The sequence below is a fragment of the Macaca thibetana genome, chromosome X (assembly GCF_024542745.1).
Source record: "Macaca thibetana thibetana isolate TM-01 chromosome X, ASM2454274v1, whole genome shotgun sequence".
Lineage (NCBI taxonomy): Eukaryota > Metazoa > Chordata > Mammalia > Primates > Cercopithecidae > Macaca > Macaca thibetana.
Window position 1 is genome coordinate 53,034,525 of NC_065598.1, and position 22,967 is coordinate 53,057,491.

General features: G+C 39.9%; 2 protein-coding genes across 35 annotated transcripts in view; one reads left to right on the plus strand and one right to left on the minus strand.

Moving 5' to 3' along the window:
* TSR2 (TSR2 ribosome maturation factor) overlaps positions 1 to 22,967 on the plus strand; it is a 1,158,091-nt gene that overhangs the window by 317,547 nt on the left and 817,577 nt on the right. Inside the window, exon 1 of one of the 17 annotated variants that reach the window (XM_050777090.1) lies at positions 18,044 to 18,047. The exons of the other annotated variants lie outside the window; for them this stretch is intronic. The gene's annotated coding sequence lies outside the window, so the exon portion shown is untranslated. Of the gene's footprint in view, positions 1 to 18,043; positions 18,048 to 22,967 lie in introns of those variants that run through there. 17 annotated transcript variants of the gene reach the window in all.
* The window catches only part of HUWE1 (HECT, UBA and WWE domain containing E3 ubiquitin protein ligase 1), a 650,778-nt gene that overhangs the window by 74,548 nt on the left and 553,263 nt on the right, over positions 1 to 22,967 (minus strand). For 17 of the 18 annotated variants that reach the window (XM_050776804.1, XM_050776792.1, XM_050776798.1 and 14 more), the window contains 11 exons: positions 21,585 to 21,685; positions 20,846 to 20,996; positions 20,586 to 20,713; positions 19,833 to 19,973; positions 19,512 to 19,617; positions 17,202 to 17,303; positions 16,635 to 16,715; positions 8,720 to 8,826; positions 8,350 to 8,527; positions 7,124 to 7,215; positions 5,901 to 6,112 (listed from right to left, as the gene is read on the minus strand). In XM_050776804.1, coding sequence (XP_050632761.1) covers positions 5,901 to 6,112; positions 7,124 to 7,215; positions 8,350 to 8,527; positions 8,720 to 8,826; positions 16,635 to 16,715; positions 17,202 to 17,303; positions 19,512 to 19,617; positions 19,833 to 19,973; positions 20,586 to 20,713; positions 20,846 to 20,996; positions 21,585 to 21,685 — 1,399 coding nt within the window. Of the gene's footprint in view, positions 1 to 5,900; positions 6,113 to 7,123; positions 7,216 to 8,349; positions 8,528 to 8,719; positions 8,827 to 16,634; positions 16,716 to 17,201; positions 17,304 to 17,928; positions 17,996 to 19,511; positions 19,618 to 19,832; positions 19,974 to 20,585; positions 20,714 to 20,845; positions 20,997 to 21,584; positions 21,686 to 22,967 lie in introns of those variants that run through there. The other variant, XM_050776805.1, reaches the window with a different exon arrangement.

The following is a 22,967-nucleotide window of genomic DNA, read 5'->3' on the forward strand; positions in this document are numbered from 1 at the left end:
AATTCACAATACCAATATTAAGAGAACAGAGGAAGAGGTACTGTATAAAATTCTAGGTCTTTTTCTATTTATTTATTTGCTCATTTTTTTTGAGACAGGGTCTTGCTGCCACCCAGGCTGGAGTGCAGTGGCACAATCACGGCTCACTGCAGCCTTTACTTCCCAGGCTTATGGGGTAGAGATGAGCCTTTAGACTCATATACCACAGGAAAAGAACAGCTGAAATCAATCCTGAATCTACCTTTCCTAGCCTGACTAAGGTTGAAAGCATAAAGGGGAAAACCAAGCCTTTAAAAACTCAACATTTGTATACATCACAAGAGAAACTATCCTATCTTTGGCAAACTACTGTTGGAGAAATTTATCCATATGAAAACATTTAAAATAAGTTCAATTAAAAGACTCAACATCTGCTTGAAGAAAGAGGCTAGACAAAGAGACACTTAAACATCATATGATGTTTTTGCATCACGTTTAAAGTTATGGAGAATAGGAAATAGAATTTAATTCTGTTCAAAGATTCATACACCTGAGGCCTCCTTGGCCTAACAATTGGTATTTGCACATGACAGTTCCTGAACTATCGAAAAACTGATCAGGTCTTTTGTCTTTTCAGTTGCTTCAATACTGCACAGCAGATGAGAAGGCTACAACATACCATAGCTGCAGAAAATGCAGCTCAATGTAAAAAACTACACATATAGTATATTGTGATGAAACAAAATATTACCTCTAAGATAAACCCCAGGAAGGAACAAATACTTTAGAAAATGGAGCATTTTGGACACAGGCCCTTGAAACAGATTTAGGCAGGGTGCAGGAGAGTGGGATGGGGCAGAGACAGAGGGAGAGGTAGAGGAAGAAGACAAGAAAGTTGGCAAGAAGCTAGTAGTTCTCATCTCTAAGCAAGACAAAATGTAAACAAAGATTTGCCAGGCACAAGAACATTTGGCAGCAGAATTTAGAACAGGAGAGAGTGGAGAGGCATTATGAATGACTTCAGTGACAAAAATACCCAGAACCAGGGTTTGGGTAGGATGTTGTGAACCTCCTCAATGAAAAATGTGGGGAAGAACTTTGTAGAAAAGGAGTATACCTATAAGGCAAGATTGAAATGATTCCATGAGAAGACCACAAAACCTTAATTTCCTCCTCAAAACCACTGTAGCATTCCATGTTACTTATATCAATTACCTATAGATCCACCTCTATCAATAAGGAGTGCAAGTGTGGATCCAGCCCAGAGACACCAAACCCTTTGAAGAAGCCAGATATGATGGCAAAGAGCCTAAGTAGTAAAATCAAATGAGACCTATATACCCCCTTTATTTGCTACATGGAAACTGGGGAGAAGAACAGAGAGAAAGCAAACCAATAGTGGTTCTTAATATAATTCCAGGAATAAATTTGTTCAGTACCACTTTTCTCCTTACCCTCATCTTTTGGCTCTCAGGCCCAAGAAGCCGTACAGGAATAATCAAAATGATCAACTCTTTCCAACAGGACTCAACTTAAAAGTCCTAAACTTCCTGTTTCTCTCTCTTTCCCCAAACAAATACACATTGCCAAACTCTGGTCAATTTTCTGTATTTATGATGGTGGAGCCCCAGCCCATGCCCAGAAAGTAAAGGAGGATTTCAATTTAGTGTCATAGTATGATGTACATGGGGTTTTTCGGGGTAGGGGCGTGGTCAGGTGCTTCCTCCAGCTTTTGAGGAGACAGCTCACTCTGATGAAGGAGCCCTCCCAGTGGACCACATTTCAGGGAACAACTGCGTCTCTGGACTCATTACCTTTAAAGTCCAAACAATTGCTATTCGAGTTCTAACGATCACAAAGACTTTATATAGCCCATTTCTTTCAAGTTGCTCATGAGTGGTGGGTGGTAAGCTAGGCACACTAATGGAATCAACCACAAAGTGAACCGTGATGCATCAACTACAAACCCTGGTTACTTACTGGCAAGTATATTCATCCCTAGCAATATCAGATTTTCTGAGATCAAACAATTTAGAAGGCAGAAGAAAGGGAGAAAAGACAGGTATTTAGAACTACTTGTGGTGAATGAGTGAATGTAGAAAGGCACCCTATGTATTGGGGGTAGACTATAGTGCCTAAGTTTCCATACTCCAGATCTCCAGCACAAAACCATGTGTTTCAAGAGTAAATACAAACGCCATTTGCAAATACTAGCTGCTGATTTTTTGTTTAAAACAAAAAAAAAAAAAAAAAAAAAAAAAAAGGAAAGGGTACTGTCTAAGCCTCGAAAAAACCCAGAAACCTAAGTCCATCAACTGGAAAATGGATAATCACTACACAATTATCACACAACAGAATACTACTCAGCAATGAAAAGTAACAAGTTGCTGACAGATGCAATAACACGGATGAACCTCCAAAACACATCGAACAAAGAAGCTAGATACAAGAAGATATATACATCAGATATAATATACACATACGACTTTATATGATCATTTTATTTAAACATATTCTGGAATAGACATAATAATATGATGACAGAAGTAAGATAAGATTTTGGGACAGGGAAATTGCCTCAATTTTGGGCAGGGAAACTGGAAATGCAGAATCTGTATGGAAATCATACCTGAATTTAAACTGCTGTTAAATTGGCCAGGTGCGGTGGCGCACACCTGCAATCCCAGCACTTTGGGAGGCTGAAGTGGGTGGATCACATGAGGCCAGGAGTTTGAGGCCAACATGGCAAAACCCCAGCTCTACTAAAAATACGAAAATTAGCCAGGCATGGTGGCACGTGTCTGTAATCCCAGCTACTCAGGAGGCTAAGGCACGAGAACTGCTTGAAGTCGGGAGGTGGAGGTTGCAGTGAGCTGAGCTCGTGCCACTGCACTCCAGCCTGGGTGATGTAGTGAGACTCTATCTCAAAATAAATAAATAAATAAAATAAAATAAAGATAAGAGTTAATCATTTTACGTGTGGGTAAGGCATTGGAAAACATGAGAGCATGGGAAACAGAAATTCGGAAGTTCCACTGAAGAACTTTGAATTTAGAGGAAGGGACAGACAAGACTTATGGGGAGAAGCGTGACACATATTCCCAATTTTTCTAAGCCCTTTCACCATATTGTGAGAAAGTACAAAATTCCCCCATAACAACTGCCTGGGATAGAAGATAAAAAGAACTTTTGCTATTAATATATTGTGGTTTTCAAAATGAAGCTGAGTTTAGACAGTCTCTTGCTTTTTCTTCCTGCCCTAATAATTTACTTAGTGACCCAATCTAGGCTTCTGAAGATGGTAGAAGTGAAAAAATACATGTGTCAACATCTGTGAGACTCTTGGATCACGCAAATGAGCATTCAGAATGTAGAAAACTACTGATACTAGGGTACAGTAACTACTAGAGTCCTCTGCATCTTAGAAGTTACATATAAATATCACTATGGTAGAATATTAATGCTACTGGGTTTATATTTCTAATTTCTCTTCATTTTCATTCACGTCTCATTAGGCCTAGCTCTCCAAGCATTTAAGACTTCAGGAATCCTTAATTTAAGGCTCTTTATTCATTTCAATAAACAAACTTACTGACTACCTACTATTATACAAAGTGATAGGGATATACTGGTGAATGAGGCAATGTCTTGCTCTTGAGGAGCTTATAGGTGAGTGAGGAAAACCATTAACATGTATGAATAATTTTAACAAAACTGTTGCGAGAACACAAGATTGACTTCTCATTTGGAAGTTTAAAAAAAAAAAAAAACTCCTTCAAGAATAAGACATTTGAACTGGCCTTACAGAAATCTGGTGGATGGAAAAGGAGGTGTTATGGGAATGGGAATGGCTGTGGATAGAACACAGTGATACACGATATCCTGAGAAAGGAAAGGAGGGTAAACAAATGAGGGTAGTGAAGAAAATGCTGATTAACTGCGACAGCTTGAAATCTGGGCACATCAGACGTAAGGCATCTGGAAAATGTCCAGGTAGGGAAGTCACATGCAGATGAATATATATAAGCTTGACTTAAAACCACTACCACCTATGTCTTAAAATTTTCCCTTATTTGTAGCCAGGAGAAGGAACCCCACTCCAGTAGGGTCACTGACATTCAAGGGTGTGACAAAGGAAGCACTAAGACTCGTCTACAAAAAATGTCATGCTTTCTTCCAGGGTGTCCTCCTTTTCTAGAAAAAGAACACTTAAAAGAGAACAAAAGGTACTGCTAGAATGAAGGTAGGTTTGCCTTCTCAGAGAGGCTAAGGTATGTGTTCAACAAAGTAATATACTTAGTAGTTAATGCCTCTCCTTAAAACACCTGATACCCACAGGCTCATTACTATTTAGAGTTCCAAGAGGACATACCAGTTTTGGATTCTAGGCCTTTGCTCCTGTTGTCTACTCCACCTTAAATTTTAAGTTCCAAGGTACCATTCAGGACCAGCTCAAATGCATTCATATCTGTGCCTAAAATGCTCAAGCTTTTCTCAGAATGACTTACCTACACAATAAAAGAGTACTTATTGAATGAGTGAGTACATGACTGTCCAGAAGGATCAATCCCATTTTCAGCATGCAGGTGATTAAAAGTTACAGGTATAGAGTTACAGTTCATCCCCGGTATGTGAATACTGCTCAAAGAGCCTGGTGGACTACCTCCTAACAGTCAGCAGCCTTTAAGCAAACTCCCTGCTTTCATCTAAGAACTCAATTCTTGACTGTTTACAGTCATACAGTAAATTCCAAAGCCTTCCAATTAATCTGGAATGAACAAATAGTAACAAAATGAACAAAAATTAAAAAAACAACAAGCAACAACAAATCCTCACACACCCCTTAAGGACTTCTTAGGAGACAGGCTTCAAAAGTACAATGTGTTTCACACGTGCCTGAAAAAAATCAAGCAGTCAATGATGTGGAGTATTAAATCAACAAAGGGAAAATAAGGTCTCTGTGCAAAGTCCATTAACTTGATAGACCAAATTCTGATTCAATTTCATCAACAGCTTTTAAGAATGAGCACTTCAGGCCGGGCGCGGTGGCTCAGGCCTGTAATCCCAGCACTTTGGGAGGCCGAGATGGGTGGATCACGAGGTCAGGAGATCGAGACCATCCTGGCTAACATGGTGAAACCCCGTCTCTACTAAGAAATACAAAAAAACCAGCTGGGAGCGGTGGCGGGCGCCTGTAGTCCCAGCTACTCAGGAGGCTGAGGCAGGAGAATGGTGTAAACCCAGGAGGCGGAGCTTGCAGTGAGCTGAGATCCCGCCACTGCACTCCAGCCTGGGTGACAGAGCAAGACTCCGTCTCAAAAAAAAAAAAAAAAAAAAAAAAAAAAAAAAAGAGCACTTCCTGGCTGGGTGCAGTGGCTCATGCCTGTAATCCCAACACTTTGAGAAGCCAAGATGGGTAGATCACCTGAGATGGGGAGTTGAGATCAGCCTGGTCAACAGGCTGATGAAACCCCATCTCTACTAAAAATACAAAAATTGGCCGAGTGTGGTGGTGGGTGTCCATAATCCCAGCTACTTGGGAGGCTGAGGCAGGAGAATTGCTTGAGCCCGGGAGGTGAAGGTTGCAATGAGCCGAGACCACATCGTTGCACTCCAGCTTGGGCAACAAACGCAAAACTCTGTCTCAAAAAAATAAATAAATAAAAATTAAAAATAAATAAATTTTTTTTTTTAAAAAAGATCACTTCCTAAGGCAACTAATACAATTAAATACCAAAGCACAAATAACACACAAGGGTCAAAAAAGGAAAAACTAATACACTCTTAGAACCAGCAAGAACTTTAAAATGATCTAATACAACTCTCTTGTGTTTTATAGATGAAAGTGTTCACTAAGACTTAGAGAGGTGACAACATGCCCAAGATTACACGGCTAGAGGATCTGTTTTGTAAACACTTACTGCTGATTAGGTTCACTTTCATTTTGCTGGGTAGAATTAAAGCTCTGCATGGCCTGTACTTCCTCTTCCTCCTCATCCTCACTAGAGGCTTCTTCTGCAGCATGATTAGACCTTGGGGGAGGAGCAGTGGCAGTGCCATCTGCCTTCTGGATTGATGGCTTCTGACAGATGTATTTGGGGTCCCTTCCAAGATTACAGATTTCTTCAAGTAACTGAAAGGCACAGGAAATAAGATTACTTATTAGTAATCATGGAATGGGGAGGAGGAGACAGATAACATATTTAGAGCATTTTCTATGTGTTGTATATTTGCTCAAACACTTCATATACATGTTATATACACCATTCCCAGAATATGGTCATTAATTCCATTTTATAAACAAGGGAAGAGACGTGCTGCAAACTTAAGTAATTTGTTGAGGGTCACAGGGCTGTATAAGCGACTGACAAATCTGACTCCCTCTCCCAATTCACCAAGCACCAGGAACTTATATACTAGTTTCAATAACAATTCTAAAAGGAAACTGGCAGAGCTAATAAGGCGGGGTGGGGGGCAGCCACAGGGATCAACAAACAGAGACTAGAAAGGGCAATACATTTTACAAACTTAATCTAAGCCATGTCTGCTTGTCCATATAATACATAAAAGAAATCATTATATAGAGGTTTACATTAAATGGAAAAAATTTTTTAAGGAAAACAATTCTCGACCTAAAAAACTTTTTTTTTTTTTTTTTGAGACAGAGTCTTGCAGTGGCATGATCTCAGCTCGCTACAACCTCCTCCTCCCGAGTTTAAGTGATTCTCCTGTCTCAACCTCCAGAGTCGCTGGGACTACAGGCACACGCCACCACACCCGGCTAAATTTTATATTTTTCATAGAAATGGGGCTTCACCATGTTGTCCAGGCTGGTCTCAAATTCCTGGCCTCAAGCGATCCATCAGCCTCAGCCTCCCAAAGTGTCAGGATTACAGGCGTGAGCCACTGCACCCAGGCTAAAAAACTTTTAACAGAGACTTCTTTCTAAGATGAACTAAAATGACAACCTTTTTTTTTTTTTTTTATAAAGGACCAACCTAAGGACATGGAAACAATGAGGCAGACATAATGCTCTTATAGCTATAGCCCAAGAATCCTAATGACATCCAGTAGGCCAAATCTTCTAAAACCTTCCCCTTCTCTGCTCTCTCATGCTCATGATCACATCCTTATCACTTTCTACCTTGATGATGGCAGTCGTTGCATCTGTTTTAAGGGTGGGCTGATGTCTCATGAGCTCATCGACAGCACTCCCCAGGTTGGATGCAGTATCCCCTTAAGGCAAAAAATGAACTGTTAGAATTAGAAAGACTGAAGAAAATAGAGCTTGGGCTCTTTTCTGTACCAACATAAGGTGGAAAGAAAAAACTGAGCCTGGTTATGATTTTCTTAAAAGACTTTATGTCACCCAGGCTGGAGTGCAGTGTCACGATCTCCTGGACTCAAGCGATCCTCCCACCTGTCCTCCAAGTAGCTGAGACTACAGGTGTGTGCCACCATGCCTGAAGAAATTTTTGTATTTTTTGTAGAGATGGGATTTGGCCATGTTGCCCAGGCTGGTCTCAAACTCCTGTGCTCAAGTAATTTGCCCACCTTGGCCTCCCAAAGTGCTAGGTGTGTGCCAACGTGCCAGGCCAGGCTGTTGTGATTTTTTTTTTTTCTATTTTTTTTTTTTTTTGGTTGTGATTTTCTAATGCCACAGCTTCTTTAAAGAATTTACACCCAGCCCCTATCCCCCAAATTACGGGGGAAAAGGAAGGAATCAGTTTAGTAAACTATTTTAAAGTAACTATGTGTGCTGCACTCTACTCTGGCAATCTCTGCTGTCAAGATCTAAACTAGTATTACAGAGTGAGAGAGAAGAAAGATGTACAAACCATTAACCCTCTGGCTGCTCCAGTTAAGAATGATAGTGTCTAAATGCTACAGCAGTGGCTGAAAAGTACAAAGCACATTTTTGAAAACTGTAATCTTTCTGGAGCCCTACCTTCTTGCTAATAATCTCTCAATGATCTGGTCTCAAGTATACTGAGTAAAAAAAACTATCCATGTGTCGTTATCTTAGAGAGTTGGACATTAGAACACCAGATTACCAGATGAACACCTCAGGACTCCATATTTCTCATTGCTGCAGACTAGATGGTGAACCTGGAAATCTACCACTGCTTCTTAATACCTGTTTTCTACAAGTACCATGACAATGCAATGGTGAACTGTTGAGAAGCATGGAAATATTATGAGCAGAGAAGCTAAAGATGAAGTATTCCTTCCGAATTATAATAGAATGTATGATGATAATCCCCATTAAACTTAGCAAACCTAATCAGTAAAATGATGAGAGAGATCAAGGAAGAGTTTCCTTGCAAACTAAATCAATTTTCTACTATAAAATAAATCTTAACAACTTACCAAGGGGATCAGAACTTCTCCTCCTCCGCATGGCTGGGAGGTAATCTGGAGACAGAAGAACTTTGAAGAGGCGTTCAAAAGGCTGACACTGAACAAAAGACTGAAGACCTCGGGCATTCAAGCAGAGTGCACTGAATACATTTGGGAGGGAGCCAAGGACTTCACGGGTAGCAGGAACCTAGAGAGAAAACAAAGTGAACTTGAATGCATCTAAAAGAGTGTAGATGCTAGGAAAATCCGGCCATGCGTATCAAGCTGAGACGGAAGGAATTTTGACAACCAGGTCCCAATTAGATTCAACACTACACACAGAAGAGAGAGGATTTTAACTCCCTAAGACATTCTTTACCGAGTAGCAGAAAAGACTTACATCTTTGATAAGCAGTGCATGCAGCATGACATCTGTCAATCCATTGTCCTGGAGTGAGGAGAGCAGTGATGGTTCTTGAAATACAAACACAGTCACCACTTCAGTAGCTAAAAAAAGATGAGAAAATATGAAAAACTGAGAGATTCCTCACAGGAATTGAAAACAAAACACCAAAAGCTTAAAAAAAAAAATACACTCTCAATGTATAGCAATTTAAACCCTTGTGCTTACTATGAAATTAAAGATCGTAATACTGTTCCATCAGAGATTCATCACTATAAAGAATCTAGTGACTACACTTCCAGGATTTTTATGGGCATATTTTTACATAAATGAGGTTACACTGTTTTATATATCTTGCTTTTCCCCACAATTGTTATACTGTATAATGTACTCTCCCGATACAATGACCCATTCATTTTGAATGGCTGCCTACTATTCCACTAAACGCATGTACCACATGTATAGAAATCACTCCTCAATTGTGAAAATGATAAACCTAAACACATACCCGTTTTTGTCTGCTTTTAACAGGAAAAAAAATCTATGATGTAGGTTTGCTGGGTTAAAGCAAATGCAAGCTTAACTGATGAAAATAGATAAACTGCCTCGTACAACAATTTTAAACTATCATCAGCAATGTGAGAGTCCTTGAGTATTAATCTGACCAGTTTTTGACATTATAATATTTAGAAATTGCAGTAATAACTACCAAAGCTTCTGGAACATGGGAAAAACTCTACTCAAGAGGAAATAGTATAGCATTAAGGCATTTATTAAAAAGTAACTAAACAAGCTATGAAGAATTAACAGAAAAAAGAATTCACCAAAACCAAAAGCAAAAAAGATAAACAAAGCCAATATCTAGCTTTGTGAAGACACTGGAAAAGCTTATAAACCTATGGAAAATAAAAGCAACAATATAAATTAGAAAAAAGAGCAGTAATATAGATTTGGAATGAGAAAGGAGATTTAACTAGATACAGAAAAAAAAAGTTTATTCTACAAAGTGTATGCCAACAAGTGAAATAATATAAATTAGAAAAAAGAGCAGTAATATACGTGATGAATGAGAAAGGAGATTTAACTAGATACAGAAAAATATATTCTACAAAGTGTATGCCAACAAGTGAAATGTATAGTTTAATAAGAAAATGTCATAAAAATCAAATCTCAGGAAGTGACAGCAGAGCAGATTAGACCAATAACAAGAATTTTTTCTTTTTTATTGAGACGGAGTCTCACTCTGTCGCCCAGGCTTGAGTGCAGTGGCACAATCTCAACTCACTGCAGCCTCCACCTCCTGGGTTCAAGCGATTCTCCGGCCTCAGCCACCTGAATAGTTGGGATTACAGGTGCCCATCACGCCTGGCTAATTTTTTCATTTTTAGTAGAGATGGGGTTTTTACCAGATTGGCCAGCTGGTTTTGAACTCCTAACCTCAGGCGATCTGCCTGCCTCCGTCTCCCAAAGTACTGGGATTACAGGTGTGAGCCACCGCGCCCGTTCTAGAATTTTTAAAAGTTAAAAAAAAAAAAAAAAAAAAAAAAATCCAGGTAATAGAGAGGCACCAAGCCAAAAGTTTTATTAAACCTTCCAGGAATAATTAAGACAAGGCTTCCCAACTCATAAGACTACAATAACTACAATAACTTTGATTTAAAAATCTGACAAAGAGGAATATACATACAACACCCATAAACCATGTATATAGAACAAACTTGTTTATGGTAATGCCTAAGATCTAAAAGAAAGCAGAGGATTTTCTATTCAAGTTGGTGAATATAGCATCTCTCCTTTATCCCAAATGCTAGGGGAATGGCAGATATATAGTAATTACCGGGGACCAACAGTTTCCAATGGCCTTTGGGATTCCCTCATGGGCTATAAAATTCTGAAAAATTTAAGTCCTTTTTGGGGTTCCTATTGGTATATGACACTCCCCTCGATTGACTTACATTTGTAGAAATGTATGAATTTTATAGAGCCACTAAAATTGAGTATTTAAAAATTAAAATTAGTGTTCTACAAGCAATTACTAAGACAACAAACCTGTTATTTTATTAAGAGGTCGCCTGTAATCCCAGCACTTTGGGAGGCCAAGACGGGCGGATCACGAGGTCAGGAGATCGAGATCATCCTGGCTAACACAGTGAAACCCCGTCTCTACTAAAAAATACAAAAAAACTAGCCGGGCGAGGTGGCGGGCGCCTGTAGTCCCAGCTACTCGGGAGGCTGAGGCAGGAGAATGGCGTGAATCCAGGAGGCGGAGCTTGCAGTGATCCGAGATCCGGCCACTGCACTCCAGCCTGGGTGACAGAGCGAGACTCCGTCTCAAAAAAAAAAAAAAAAAAAAAAAAAAAAAAAAAGAGGTCGCAACGACACTGTGCACTGGGACCCCTACATAAAAACACTGATAACCAAGAATTAGAGTTAAAGGGTATATACACGCACAGAGCAATCAGCTCAGTGTGGAACCAATCAACTAAAAAAGGGAAAAAAGGTAATTAGGGTTTCCAGGAGAAAGTAAAAAGAAATCAGAGAAATAGAAAAAAAAAAAAAAAAAAAGAAGAAGCAGGAAATATACACAGATAAGAACAAGAACCAGTCTGACACCACGGTTATCTACAATAACGTAGCATTAGAATACAATGAAGAAAGCAGCCACCAATTTCTGAAAGAGAAGTCTAACACCTTAAAAATTACCCACAGATGGACTTCAATAGAACTGAAAATGAATCCAAGAGAGTTTGGAAAGTCAAGGTTACGAAGGAGAGGAGAGGAGGGGAGGGCAGGAGAGGAGGGGAGGGGAGGGGAGGGGAGAGGAGTAAAGGCAGGCAGGTAATCACAATCCCTGGGCCCAAACGCCACTGCATCCCCATGCCACTAGCCCTACTCAAACCCTAGCCTCCCAGTATGTTCTTTGTGCCCTGTCTTGCCATTGGCATCAACACCAACGGGGGCTCACCATACCAGACGTGAACACTCCTTTTCTCACTGGCAAATCAATTTTTTTGGGCCACTGCCCCCAATCTGCTGGCACAAATCGCTACGCCCTCACAACTGATTGTTATACAGACCTATTCTTGGCTTATCCTTCCTGCCAAACCACTGCCAACACCACCATTATAGGCCTCAGTTAGTTCCCTCTGGGCTTCTGGTAACACCGACTCTGACCAGGGTATGCATGTTACCGCTCATTCAGTCTGGGCATGGACCTTTTAAAACAAGGCATCACCTTGGAGCTTCCATTTGTCTTTTTTTTTTTTTTTTTTTTTTGAGACAAAGTCTTACTCTGTTCCCCAGGCTAGAGTGCAGTGGTGCAATTATAGCTCACTGCAGCCTCAACCTCCAGTACTTAAGTGATCCTCCCACCTCAGCTTCCTGAGTAGCGCACCAGCATTTATTTGTTTTAGAGACAGGATTTCACACGTTGCCCAGGCTGGTCTCAAACTCCTGGGCTCAAGCAATCTGCCTGTCTCAGCATCCCAAAGTGCTGGGATTACAGGTGTGAGCCAGTGCCTGGCCCATTTGTTTTACTGTTCACAGAAAGCAGGCCTAATAGAAGCATAATGGCTTGTTCAATGCTCTCTTAAACTTACAAAGTGGACAATGGTCTCTTAAATGGATCTCTCTTTTGCTGATTGCCTTAGTTATATGACATCCTGAAAAAACACGACTAGTGCTTCCTTTGTCCCCTTTCTAGCCTCAAAATGAGATACTTTCCATCTATGAGTCTATAATACCCAAACAGAATCCCTCTCACTTAACGACACCTCCTCATTTGATGTTGGTGCAATCCATGGTGGACAGGTGCCTAGACTGAAAGTAGATAACAGGATGGGATCCACAGAAAATTGAGGGCCCTCACCCTCTAAGACTATGCAGAAGGTCTCTGCCAAAGTCCTTTCCTAATATGATGGTTTTAAAGGATTGCTAACTAGAGATCTCTCTTCGTAGGAAATGAAGGTCTTGGTCTCTCTGCCTGGGTCCACATACACAACTGTATGGTTCCTCCAAAGAGGAAAGAAAAATCTTAAGTTAGTTCCTGATACCAACATTCTTAGACAGGAAGCTAGTTCTGGATCCACCTTATTATAGAGGTATTGAATGGGAGACTATTGCAGGATATGGGATGGCAATGCCTGTGATTTCCATAATAAACTGGCATTTCGACATGCCAAAAGTCTATGCACCACAGGCCTGAAAATATCTTTGTGGAATATTCTGGCTCTAGTTGGCTTGTCTATACCTCATTTGGCTCATGGCCTGGGTCTGGGATACTACTACTCCAGCTCAATGCCAAACTTCTTGGGCTCCTTTTTGTCCATACTGTGATCCCACTTGTTTGGGGGTAATCAGTCTGCAGCTTCCCTATCTCAAATTATTCTACAACTCTTTTATAATAATTTCTCAAGTGTGAGCCTAGGGCTTCTATCTATACAGCATACCAAAGCATCCTAGATGATGATTTCAGCACAACTGACAGTCCCAACCTTGATGCTGACACCCTCAAGATAGTAAATGCCCTTGTAACTGCCCCCATATGACTCTTCATAACTCCACTCTTTGTCCATACTCTTCAACTCTTTGACAGCCAGCCCACACTCCACTTTCACTATTTACACTCTAATTTCACTATTCCAGTCACTACCTATATTTCCTGCTTCCCCTCACTCAACCTGATAGATCGTATCTATGTATTAGGTACACAAAATACCACCTACATACTAAACCTCCTGCAATATTAACAGACACCCTAGCCCAGGCAACCACTTATACAACTGTATCTTGCTCCCTTGGAGGATTTTAATACTCATATTGACTACCTGCTACACTCTCTGGTTAAGCAGTCAATCATAAGCACGATGACGTTAGCATAGGCTACAAACAGACCCGAACAGACAACATGAGGTTGGTAAGGCAGGAGGTGAGAAAGAAGAGAGGGGAGTTGAGGGAAGTTACATGGGATACTACAAATGAAATACAAGTGGCTAAAAGTGGCACAGAAGAAAGAGCCAGAGGTCGGACACGTGAGGGAGAAGGAGTCAGAATATTTAGTGAGTTTGAGTGTGAAATTATAAGCAGGACATCGTGACCTCACTGGGTGCTTCCTCATTAGCTTCCCCCTTAAGGATTTCATATTTTTCCCAGCCTCTGCCACCAACTGATAGTACATACAATGATGCCCCCCTGTTGAGAATGTCCACCCTAATATAAATTTACTCCCTAGAAACTTCACCTTCCAACCTCCTGGTCTACTGATTCTTCTGTGTTACAACTCCTGCTCAGCAGGGTTATACATTCTATTCAGTGATCCTGTTCCCTTCTACCCATACAAGCTGACCTATGTACTATGGACATTTAGTGCCCAGGGCACCTCAAATCCAACTAGAAAGTCTAGCTGTTTTATCAGGTCTTGCCACAAAAGGGAGCACTTTTTACCTCTTCTGGGCCTCATCAGAATCTTTGGTGTAATGGGCACAAGTTTAGGTATTTCCAGTTCTGTAACACAGATTCAACTCATAGAGGTTACCCAGACATGTTGTAACTCCTGGAAGACCACATTAACCAAACAGTTCAGGCCTTAGAAGCCCTCAATGAGGGACAAAGCAGTTTAGTTACTATGACAGTCGATAACAGATTGGCATGAAACTACCTACTGGGATTTCAAGGTAGTGCTTGTGTCTTAAAGGGACCTCCCGTTGCATGATCATTAATAAAGAAAAGGTATCCAGAATAGTTCAACAAAAATAAAAGAAACTCAAACAGCCAACTATATTATTAAAATACTCCAAGAGGTTCTCAGACCTCCCTTATGTCTTTCCTGAGCCATCTCCTTCCACCTGGAGTGAAAGGTTCTGTACTATCATTTAGAGAGCTAAAATAACAATGGCTAGTCTATTTAGGTTTGGCTTTGCAAATCTGGTCTCTCTCAAGTACAAGTGTATTTTATAGGAAAACTGGGAGGTTGCTATGCTGATTGAAATGTCAGAGATGAATTAAGAAAACCATAGGGAAGGAAGCTGGACCTTCACTGACCTTTGATTTAGTGCTCTAAGTCTCATTTCCTGCCTGTGTCCTTCACTTCTGGCATCATCCTCATAGGGCTCACCTGCTCCTCACCACTACCCGAGCACCTAAGCACTATATCCTCTTGCTGCCTCCCTCTTTTAAACAATATCCCTGTCAATGGCAATTGTTGCCTCTTCTAAGCTTCCCATTTATTGAAAACTGCCTGTGTACTTCCTTTTCTCTTTCTCTCTGTTCTGGATTTTCTCCCAGAAGAGAGGCATTCTCCCTGCCCCTGGCCTTGAGACTTCCCCACCTGTAAAACAAATCTTAAAAACAAAACAAAACAAAAAACCAAAGAACTATTGTCTGAATTTTGCCATCTGAATCTAACCTTGGCAGAGAGCTTTTCCATAGCATGGTGGAGTTGCTACACCACAAGAAAACTTCCTCAACCTGATAAAATTGACAAAACCTTCAACACAAAACCTCTGCTAACCTCATTCTTAATGGTAAAATATTAAATGCTTTCCCTCTAAATTCAGGAACAAAGCAGAGGCCCATTCTCATTTCTATCCAGCATTGTATCAGAAATCTTTCCTAACATAGTAAGACCAAAAAAAGGCACAAAGACCATAAAGAAAATAAAAATGTATTTGCAGATGGCAAGACTATGTAGAATATCCTAAGAAAACAAAACAAGGCCGGGGGCAGTGGCTCACGCCTGTAATCCCAGCACTTTGAGAGGCCAAGGCAGGTGGATCACGAGGTCAGGAGGTTGAGACCATCCGGGCTAACACGGTGAAACCCCATCTGTACTAAAAGTACAAAAAATTCTCCAGGTGTGGTGGTGGGCGCCTGTAGTCCCAGCTACTCTGGAGGCTGAGGCAGGAGAATGGCGTGGGCCCGGGAGGCGGAGCTTGCAGTGAGCCGAGATCGCGCCACTGCACTCCAGCCTAGGTGACAGAGTGAGGGCTCCGTCTCAAAAAAAAAAAACAAAAAACAAACAAAAAAACCACATAAAACGAATATGTACTAATAAATGAATTGTGCAAGATTAAAGGCTACAAGGTTAATAAACAAAAATCCCAAATTTCTTCAGCAAGGGGGGAACGAAGTATCTAAGTTGTAGTAGCCAAAAATAGTCTCCCCAACACCCCAAAATGTAAAACAGTGCTCACTACTACAAGGAGATTTTCCCTATTTCCACGTCTCCAACTTAACTCCTTTAGGGTTTTAAGAATTCCAGCACAGATAAGCCAAATGTATGATAATGCTACTTATTACAAATGAAGGTATATTTGGCACCCAGAAAATAGATATTTACTTAAAACTGAATTCTGACCTTTCTTTATTGCATCACCAATAAGACAGATATCTACCCGACCTCTCTGTGTTTTATATCCTTGCAGGATTTTACTATTGACATTTGTCTACTGTCCAGGTAGACAGTAGAGACGGTGTTTTGCCATTTTGGCCAGACTCGTCTCAAACTCCTTACCTCAGGTGATCCACCCACCTCGGCCTCCCAAAGTGCTGGGATTACAGGCATGAGCTTCCATGCCCAGCCTCTCTGTGTTTTATTTCCTTGCGGGATTTTACTATTCACATTTGTCTACTAAAAACACAAAAATTAGCCAGGCATGGTGGCAGGCACCTCTAATCCCAGCTACTCGGGAGGCTGAGGCAGGAGACTTGCTTGAACCCGGGAGGCAGAGGTTGCAGTGAGCAGAGATTATGCCACTACACTCTAGTCTGGGCAACAGAGTAAGACTCTGTCTCAAAAATAAATAAATAAATAAATAAATAAATAAATAAATAAATAGTAAGTAAATAAATACACAGAGAGAAAGCTCTGCCAGGTTATCCCAAATTGTTATAACCAACTATCAACTCCACTTACCTAGGAGGAAGAGTGATGGGCCATAGTATTCTGCATTGCTGATGATGTGTTTCAGGGAGGTAGGCAGAGAACCATCCATCACTAAGAGAAAAGTGAACATTACAGAGAATATGATTAGTTTGGAAAGGTGTGAGGAGTGGGGATAACTGAGTGATATGTATTATCACACTGTGGTCCTCAAAGCCTGTGTTAATTCTAATCTAATGGCCCCTAGTTGTCTCCTACTATTTTATTATTTGTTCTTTGTCCATGCAATAGGCTTTCTAACATGGGTTAAAAAAAAAAAAAAGAACATAAACACCTAAGAGTCAGAGAGGGGTAATAAGATGGAATTAAGCACAGAGTCAAAAGCTGGAAAAGGGGGAAAACATGGTAAATCATTATGAAAATAGCTAAGCAACCCTTACATCTAGGAAAAGTGACAAAAAACAACTAAAAGCTAGTGAAAATGGCACGGCCTTTACCAAAGACTGCCTTGTAGAACAACAGGTGCCAGAACAGTATGACAAGAACCAATCTTTTAGAGAGTAAAATATCCTCCAAAAAAAGTTATCTGGAATCAAATACCATGTCGTATGCCATCTGAGAAAGCAGGGTCTTGGATGGCCTTCTTGAGGAAATTCAACATGGATTTCAGAAGTGCTGCTCGTTGTGGAATACACTGGGCTCCTGGCAATGAAGAAAGACAAAAGAATTATGCAGAGTTGGCCATTAAACCACAATTAATAATAAACATAAAAAGCATGAAAATTACTCACTTTTCAAGAGAGTAATTAATAATAAACATAAAAAGCATGAAAAGATTAATACTCAATATTCCAAGCACATAAAACAAAATTTTAACAGACCCAAATACACTATAATAAAATTAGAAGACATTCGAAGTGAGGTCTCTGAATCTTGGGAAGAATACTTAATTAAGCTTTGAAATTGAAAAAATTACAAATACTTTTAATTTTACCAATACTAAAATTAAAAGTCTAAAGTAAAAAAGAAAAATTACAAAGTAAAAACGTTCAACTTTTTTTTACCTCACTCAGTTCCCATTTTGGATATTATCTGCCCTCCAACATGGCTGTTTTGATAATCAATGTACGAATTGTTGGAAAAGTATAAAATGCTATGAAAGACATGTTAATATAAGAAAATGGAACACCAGAATGGTGAAGGAGCATGAGTAGTCATGGGATGCTAACCTCCAAATGTACCATTTAAGTTCTGACTAAAGCCGCCTTCTTCAATAGTTTAATAACTCTACCACTGTGAAAGACTGCACATCTATGTGTGTACGCACCAGGACGGGGGCCAGGGCCCGGGCCGGGGCCAGGGCCGGGACCAGGACCGGGGCCGGGGCCGGGGCCGGGGCCAGGGCCGGGGCCGGGGCCGGGGCCGGGGCCGGGACTGGGACCGGGGCTGGGGCCAGAAGAGATGTTAGTGCTGCTGCTGGAACCTGATGCCCTTAATTCAACATCCAGCCTGTGCTCCATAGAGATGGATGAGCCTGGACTGCTTTCCATAGCCACATCTGCAACTAAAGTACAAATTATGATAAAGAAACTTACTAGAATAAAAGGTACCACAAAAAGAAAAATTTTGTTTGAGAAAATTTCTTCCATTAATGTGAAATGAATATAAAAATGAAGATCAGGAATGCTGAACCCCAAAATGAAAATATATCACTAGTTGCATGTATTAATACACACATATATATGTGTGTGTGTAAATTAACAATCCTACAGAAGTCCTTCAATATTTCTCACCTACCAAATTGGGGAAGAAGGGGAGAGTGGTAAGTAAAATGTGCAATTTCACATACTACTAGTTGGTAGTATACAAACAGGTACAGCTTTTCAAGAGAGTAATTAATAATAAACATAAAAAGCATGAAAAGATTAATACTCAATATTCCAATCTGGAAGAATGTCTATGAAACACTGAATGAGCAATGCAAGATGAATAGTATGTTTATGATCTCATCTTCCCATTGTAAAACACTACATACTTAACATCAACATGTATTTGAATATGCACAAAAAAGCCTGGAAAGAACCACACCGAAACTAGTAGCTATGGTAGGTAAGTGACGATTCATTTTCACTTTATACACTTGAATAACTGAGTATAAGATACACAATCATTTACTACAGTTTATAAAATCTTTTAAGGCTCAATTAGTGATAAACTACTATTTACATTTTGAAATCACTGCAGCCTCAAACTCCCAGGCTCAGATGATCCTCCCACCTCAGCCTCCCAAGTAGCTGGGACCACAGGTGCATGCCACCCCACCGGGCTAACTTTTGCATTTTTCGTAATGACAGGGTTTTTGCCATGTTGCCCAGGCTGGCCTCGAACCCCTGGGCTCAAGTGATATGCCAGCCTCAGGGATGTTTCTGCCTACCCAAAAACCTTTTTACCTCTCCTTTCTCTTCTCAAAATAGGTAAAGTTTTAAAAGGTCCCATTTTAGAGTCTCTCTCTCTCTCTACCAAGCATATTTCTAACACCTAGGATGTTATCAGGCACTGCAGCAGTGAAAAAGACAATATCCTGATCCCATGGAGCTTGAATTTTAGTGGAAATAAGACAGTAAGAAATACGTAAGAAAATAATGTGATGAAACAAAACAGATTAACATCACAGCTATAGCATCTGCTTTACCTCCCATCTCTACTCCAAACAATTCGTACCTTTCTTTTCTGATTATCCTTGTGAAAAACAAATTTGCAAATCACTTACATAGAAAAAAATTTTTTGTTGCTTAAAGTATATACTCGAGTGAATTGCGTACTTTGGAATTTATGAGGAAGAATGAAAACTGGGGTGAGATGACAAAAAATCTCAAGCAGAAAAATACTGACTTAATAACTGTTAATTACCATCCATATCAGTTTCCATTTCCTCTCCTTCCTGTGTAGTACTGGGTCTCTGGATCTTTGGCTTGATCACAAATGGACATTCTTTTCGGCACAAATCTACTTCATGCTACAATCAAGAGAAAAGTTGTAAGAAAATCAAGTGTATATATTTATATTTCAGGGATTAAAGACTATTATAATGGAAAAATACTGCAAGCAGATACACAGTTGATTTCTAGAAACAGAAGAGAGGTAAGACAGCTCTTTAGGGTTATCAGGACAATCCTTAGGTTCAGCTCTGAGTATTAAATTCTATGCAAAGTATTCCTTGTATAATAATACCTCAAGTCTATAAATGAAGATAGAAAGTCCACTATGGGATTGAAAAGCTGCCATATCCAGGTTGGTGATAAGGTCAACCACTCTGACGGCTCTGGTGACAAATGTTATCTGGTCCTGTTCATCTCCGAGAAACTTTATGACCTATCAGGGAGAAAAAGAGGCAAAAACAATGAACTATAAAGACACAAAATTGTAAAAATTGCATTCTTTTGTATACATGTAGTCTGGGGCCTCAGTAAGGCAGCACAGTATAGGGGGAAAGTATGTGTTTTATTTTTGGTGCCTGCCAAATGACAGTTCTATGACTTCTGCGACTCAACCTCTGAGGTAATGGGGACATCAATTATTTTGCAGGATTAAGTAAGATATTTAGGGGAAAAAAAGCTGGTGCTCAGTGTTCTGCACATAGTATAAGGCTATTACTACTACAATACAATTTACAAAGTACCTTGACATATATTTTCCCTATGGTTGTGTAAAGGCATGATAACATGTGGCAATGTTTTAACCAGAACCCATGACCTCCTGACCATTCTACACTATGATAAAGTCTCAATAATGGAAGTAGCTGCTCTTAAACGTTGTTAATGAGATAACTAGAAAGTCAAATTGGCCTTCCAGTTAAGTATAACTTTTTCCGGATAAGCTTTCTTATATTATTTGCCCTCACTGTGCAACACCCCAAACTTGCATCTCTATACCCTTCGTTGATTTCTCCATGTAGTTTAAAAAAAAAAAACAACCATACGGTACCTTCAATAAGGCTTCCATCATTCCACAGGAAACCAAGGCTTCACCACCAGCATCATAGCTGGCCAGATGGTATAAAAAAGAGAAGAGAGCAGTGGCAAACTGGTGAGGGTATGGATCCATGGAAGGATCTACAAGGGAGGTGGAGAGAGGGAGAACAAAAACAAGCTCAAAATTGCTGTTAAGCGGGCAGGATGTTAAAAAAGACAAAGGCAGAGGGCAAAGGTTTCTTCTTGCCTAAGATAATCACCATCAAAACTTACCAATCATGGCCTGGATACAGTTCCTTACAAGCACTGGCAAAAATCCATGGTAGGAGGCAGTTCCAGTACAGTCAATAATACTGCTGAGTTTGGGAGTTCTCTCCAAGTGGACAATTGATGTTAATGTTCGTAAAGAAGCTGCTTTAATCTCCTATTAAATTAGAAGGTAAACATATAATGCGTTAAATATAATAAGACGACTGAACCAAGTTCCAGTCGCTAATATCCAAACTTTAAAATATAGGTCATTCCACTGGTAACTGCTTGAGGGGATGGAGGTCTGCTGAGAGCAACAATGAAAAACCTAGTATTTGTTAGTTTTGCAGTTTAATACCCAAAGAGGGAAGTACTGGGAGTTCTTTCTAACCCTCTGGGAAAAACCAAAAGGCAAACAAGCATAAGCCTGATATACAGACAACATTAATGCAGGATCCCTGATTCAAAAATCTGAAATATTCCCAAATCCAAAACTTTGGGAATACCTGCATGCCAGAAGTGGAAAATCCCACACCTGACCTCATGGACAAAACTATTTGAAATATTATATATAATTGCCTTCAGATTATGAATATAATATGTATATGAAACATCAGTGAATTTCGTGTTTAAACTTAGTCCCATGCCCAAGATATCTCATTATGTATATGCAAATCCCCCTCCCCCAAAAAAAACCTCAAGTCCAAAACACTTCTGGCCCCAAGTGTTACAGATAAGGGTTACTCAACCTGTAAATACTTACCATAAGCTGCTTATCCGTTATCTGAAGGACATCTACCAACTCCTCTATCAAGCCATTATACAAGATACTGTTTGCTGATTCCTGCAAGGCATTGGAATACACTGCAAAAGGAGAAACAAACACTTTAGGCAAGAAGGCAGTGGTCAAGCCACTGCCCAATGACAAACTTTTTGGTATCTATAGGTTCTGGGGAAGAATTCCATTCCCAACCAGCAATGGAGGGCAGAATCATCACCAAATTAAATTCTGAAGGACTGGATCAAATACAAGTGATAAGCTCTAAATAGACACTAAACTGACAGATTCCGCTACTAAAGGTATTATCAGTCTCGAGAAAGAATTTTGGGGGATGGAAATAGGAAAAGTTCTGAGTTAATTTTTCATAACATTACTACTCAATATAACTTCATTATGCCTTGGATATAAGATTTCCATTTTAGTCTCTTCCTATGCTTCTGCTTTTACTGTAAACACTTGTAAAGAAGAGAATTTATGGACCATTGCAGAGTAAGTCAGAAATTCGTGTGACACTGTAGTAAAACTTGAGAATGTGTGTAATTCACATTCAATGAATTCCACAATGAGGTAATATCGGACACAGTACCCTGAAGCATAAACTAATGGGATTTGGGCATATTCATTTAGTTTTCAACAAAGATTTCCTGAGCACCCACTCACATGCCAGAAATCATGCTAGGTATGAGTACACATAAAAGAGCAAGAATTTCATGCCAAGGAACTCATAGTTTAAAAGAGAAGGCAAGTAATAACATAATGAACATTAATAATAATAGCAATGGTTACCATTTTATACCTTCTATGTGCTTGTTCTGTGCTAGATTGCTTTCTAGGTTTTCATTTAATCTTTAGACCAACGAACCTCTACGGTCAATATCTCAATATTAAACAAATAAGCTGAGGCTGAGAAGATAAATGTAGCTAATAATCTACAGAATCAGGGCCAGAGTACAGGACTGATTCCAAAACCACGTGTTTTCCATTCTACTGTGCCACAGTAAAAGAAGTTAAATACACAGTATTGACTACTGAATATTCTCTGACTTACTTCAAAATGATACTCCTGAAAGGATGAGAGAGGAGGAAGACACAATGGCAAGAGAAAGAGTAGGGGGACAGTGAGCGATAGCTACAAGCATACCCATTTAAAAAAAAAAAAAAAGAGAGACGAATACCAAGAATAAACCCTGGTGACATGATGTCAATGAACATCATCATACCCTCTTTCTGGTCCAACATTAAGAAGCTCAAGGATAATGAATAAATACAGTGAATACTGGGAGGGGTGGAAGTATTTAAGTTGCTACCTAGGTAACTATAACAGGACTCATAGCAACAAAGATGAATGTTCAAAGCAAATCAGGC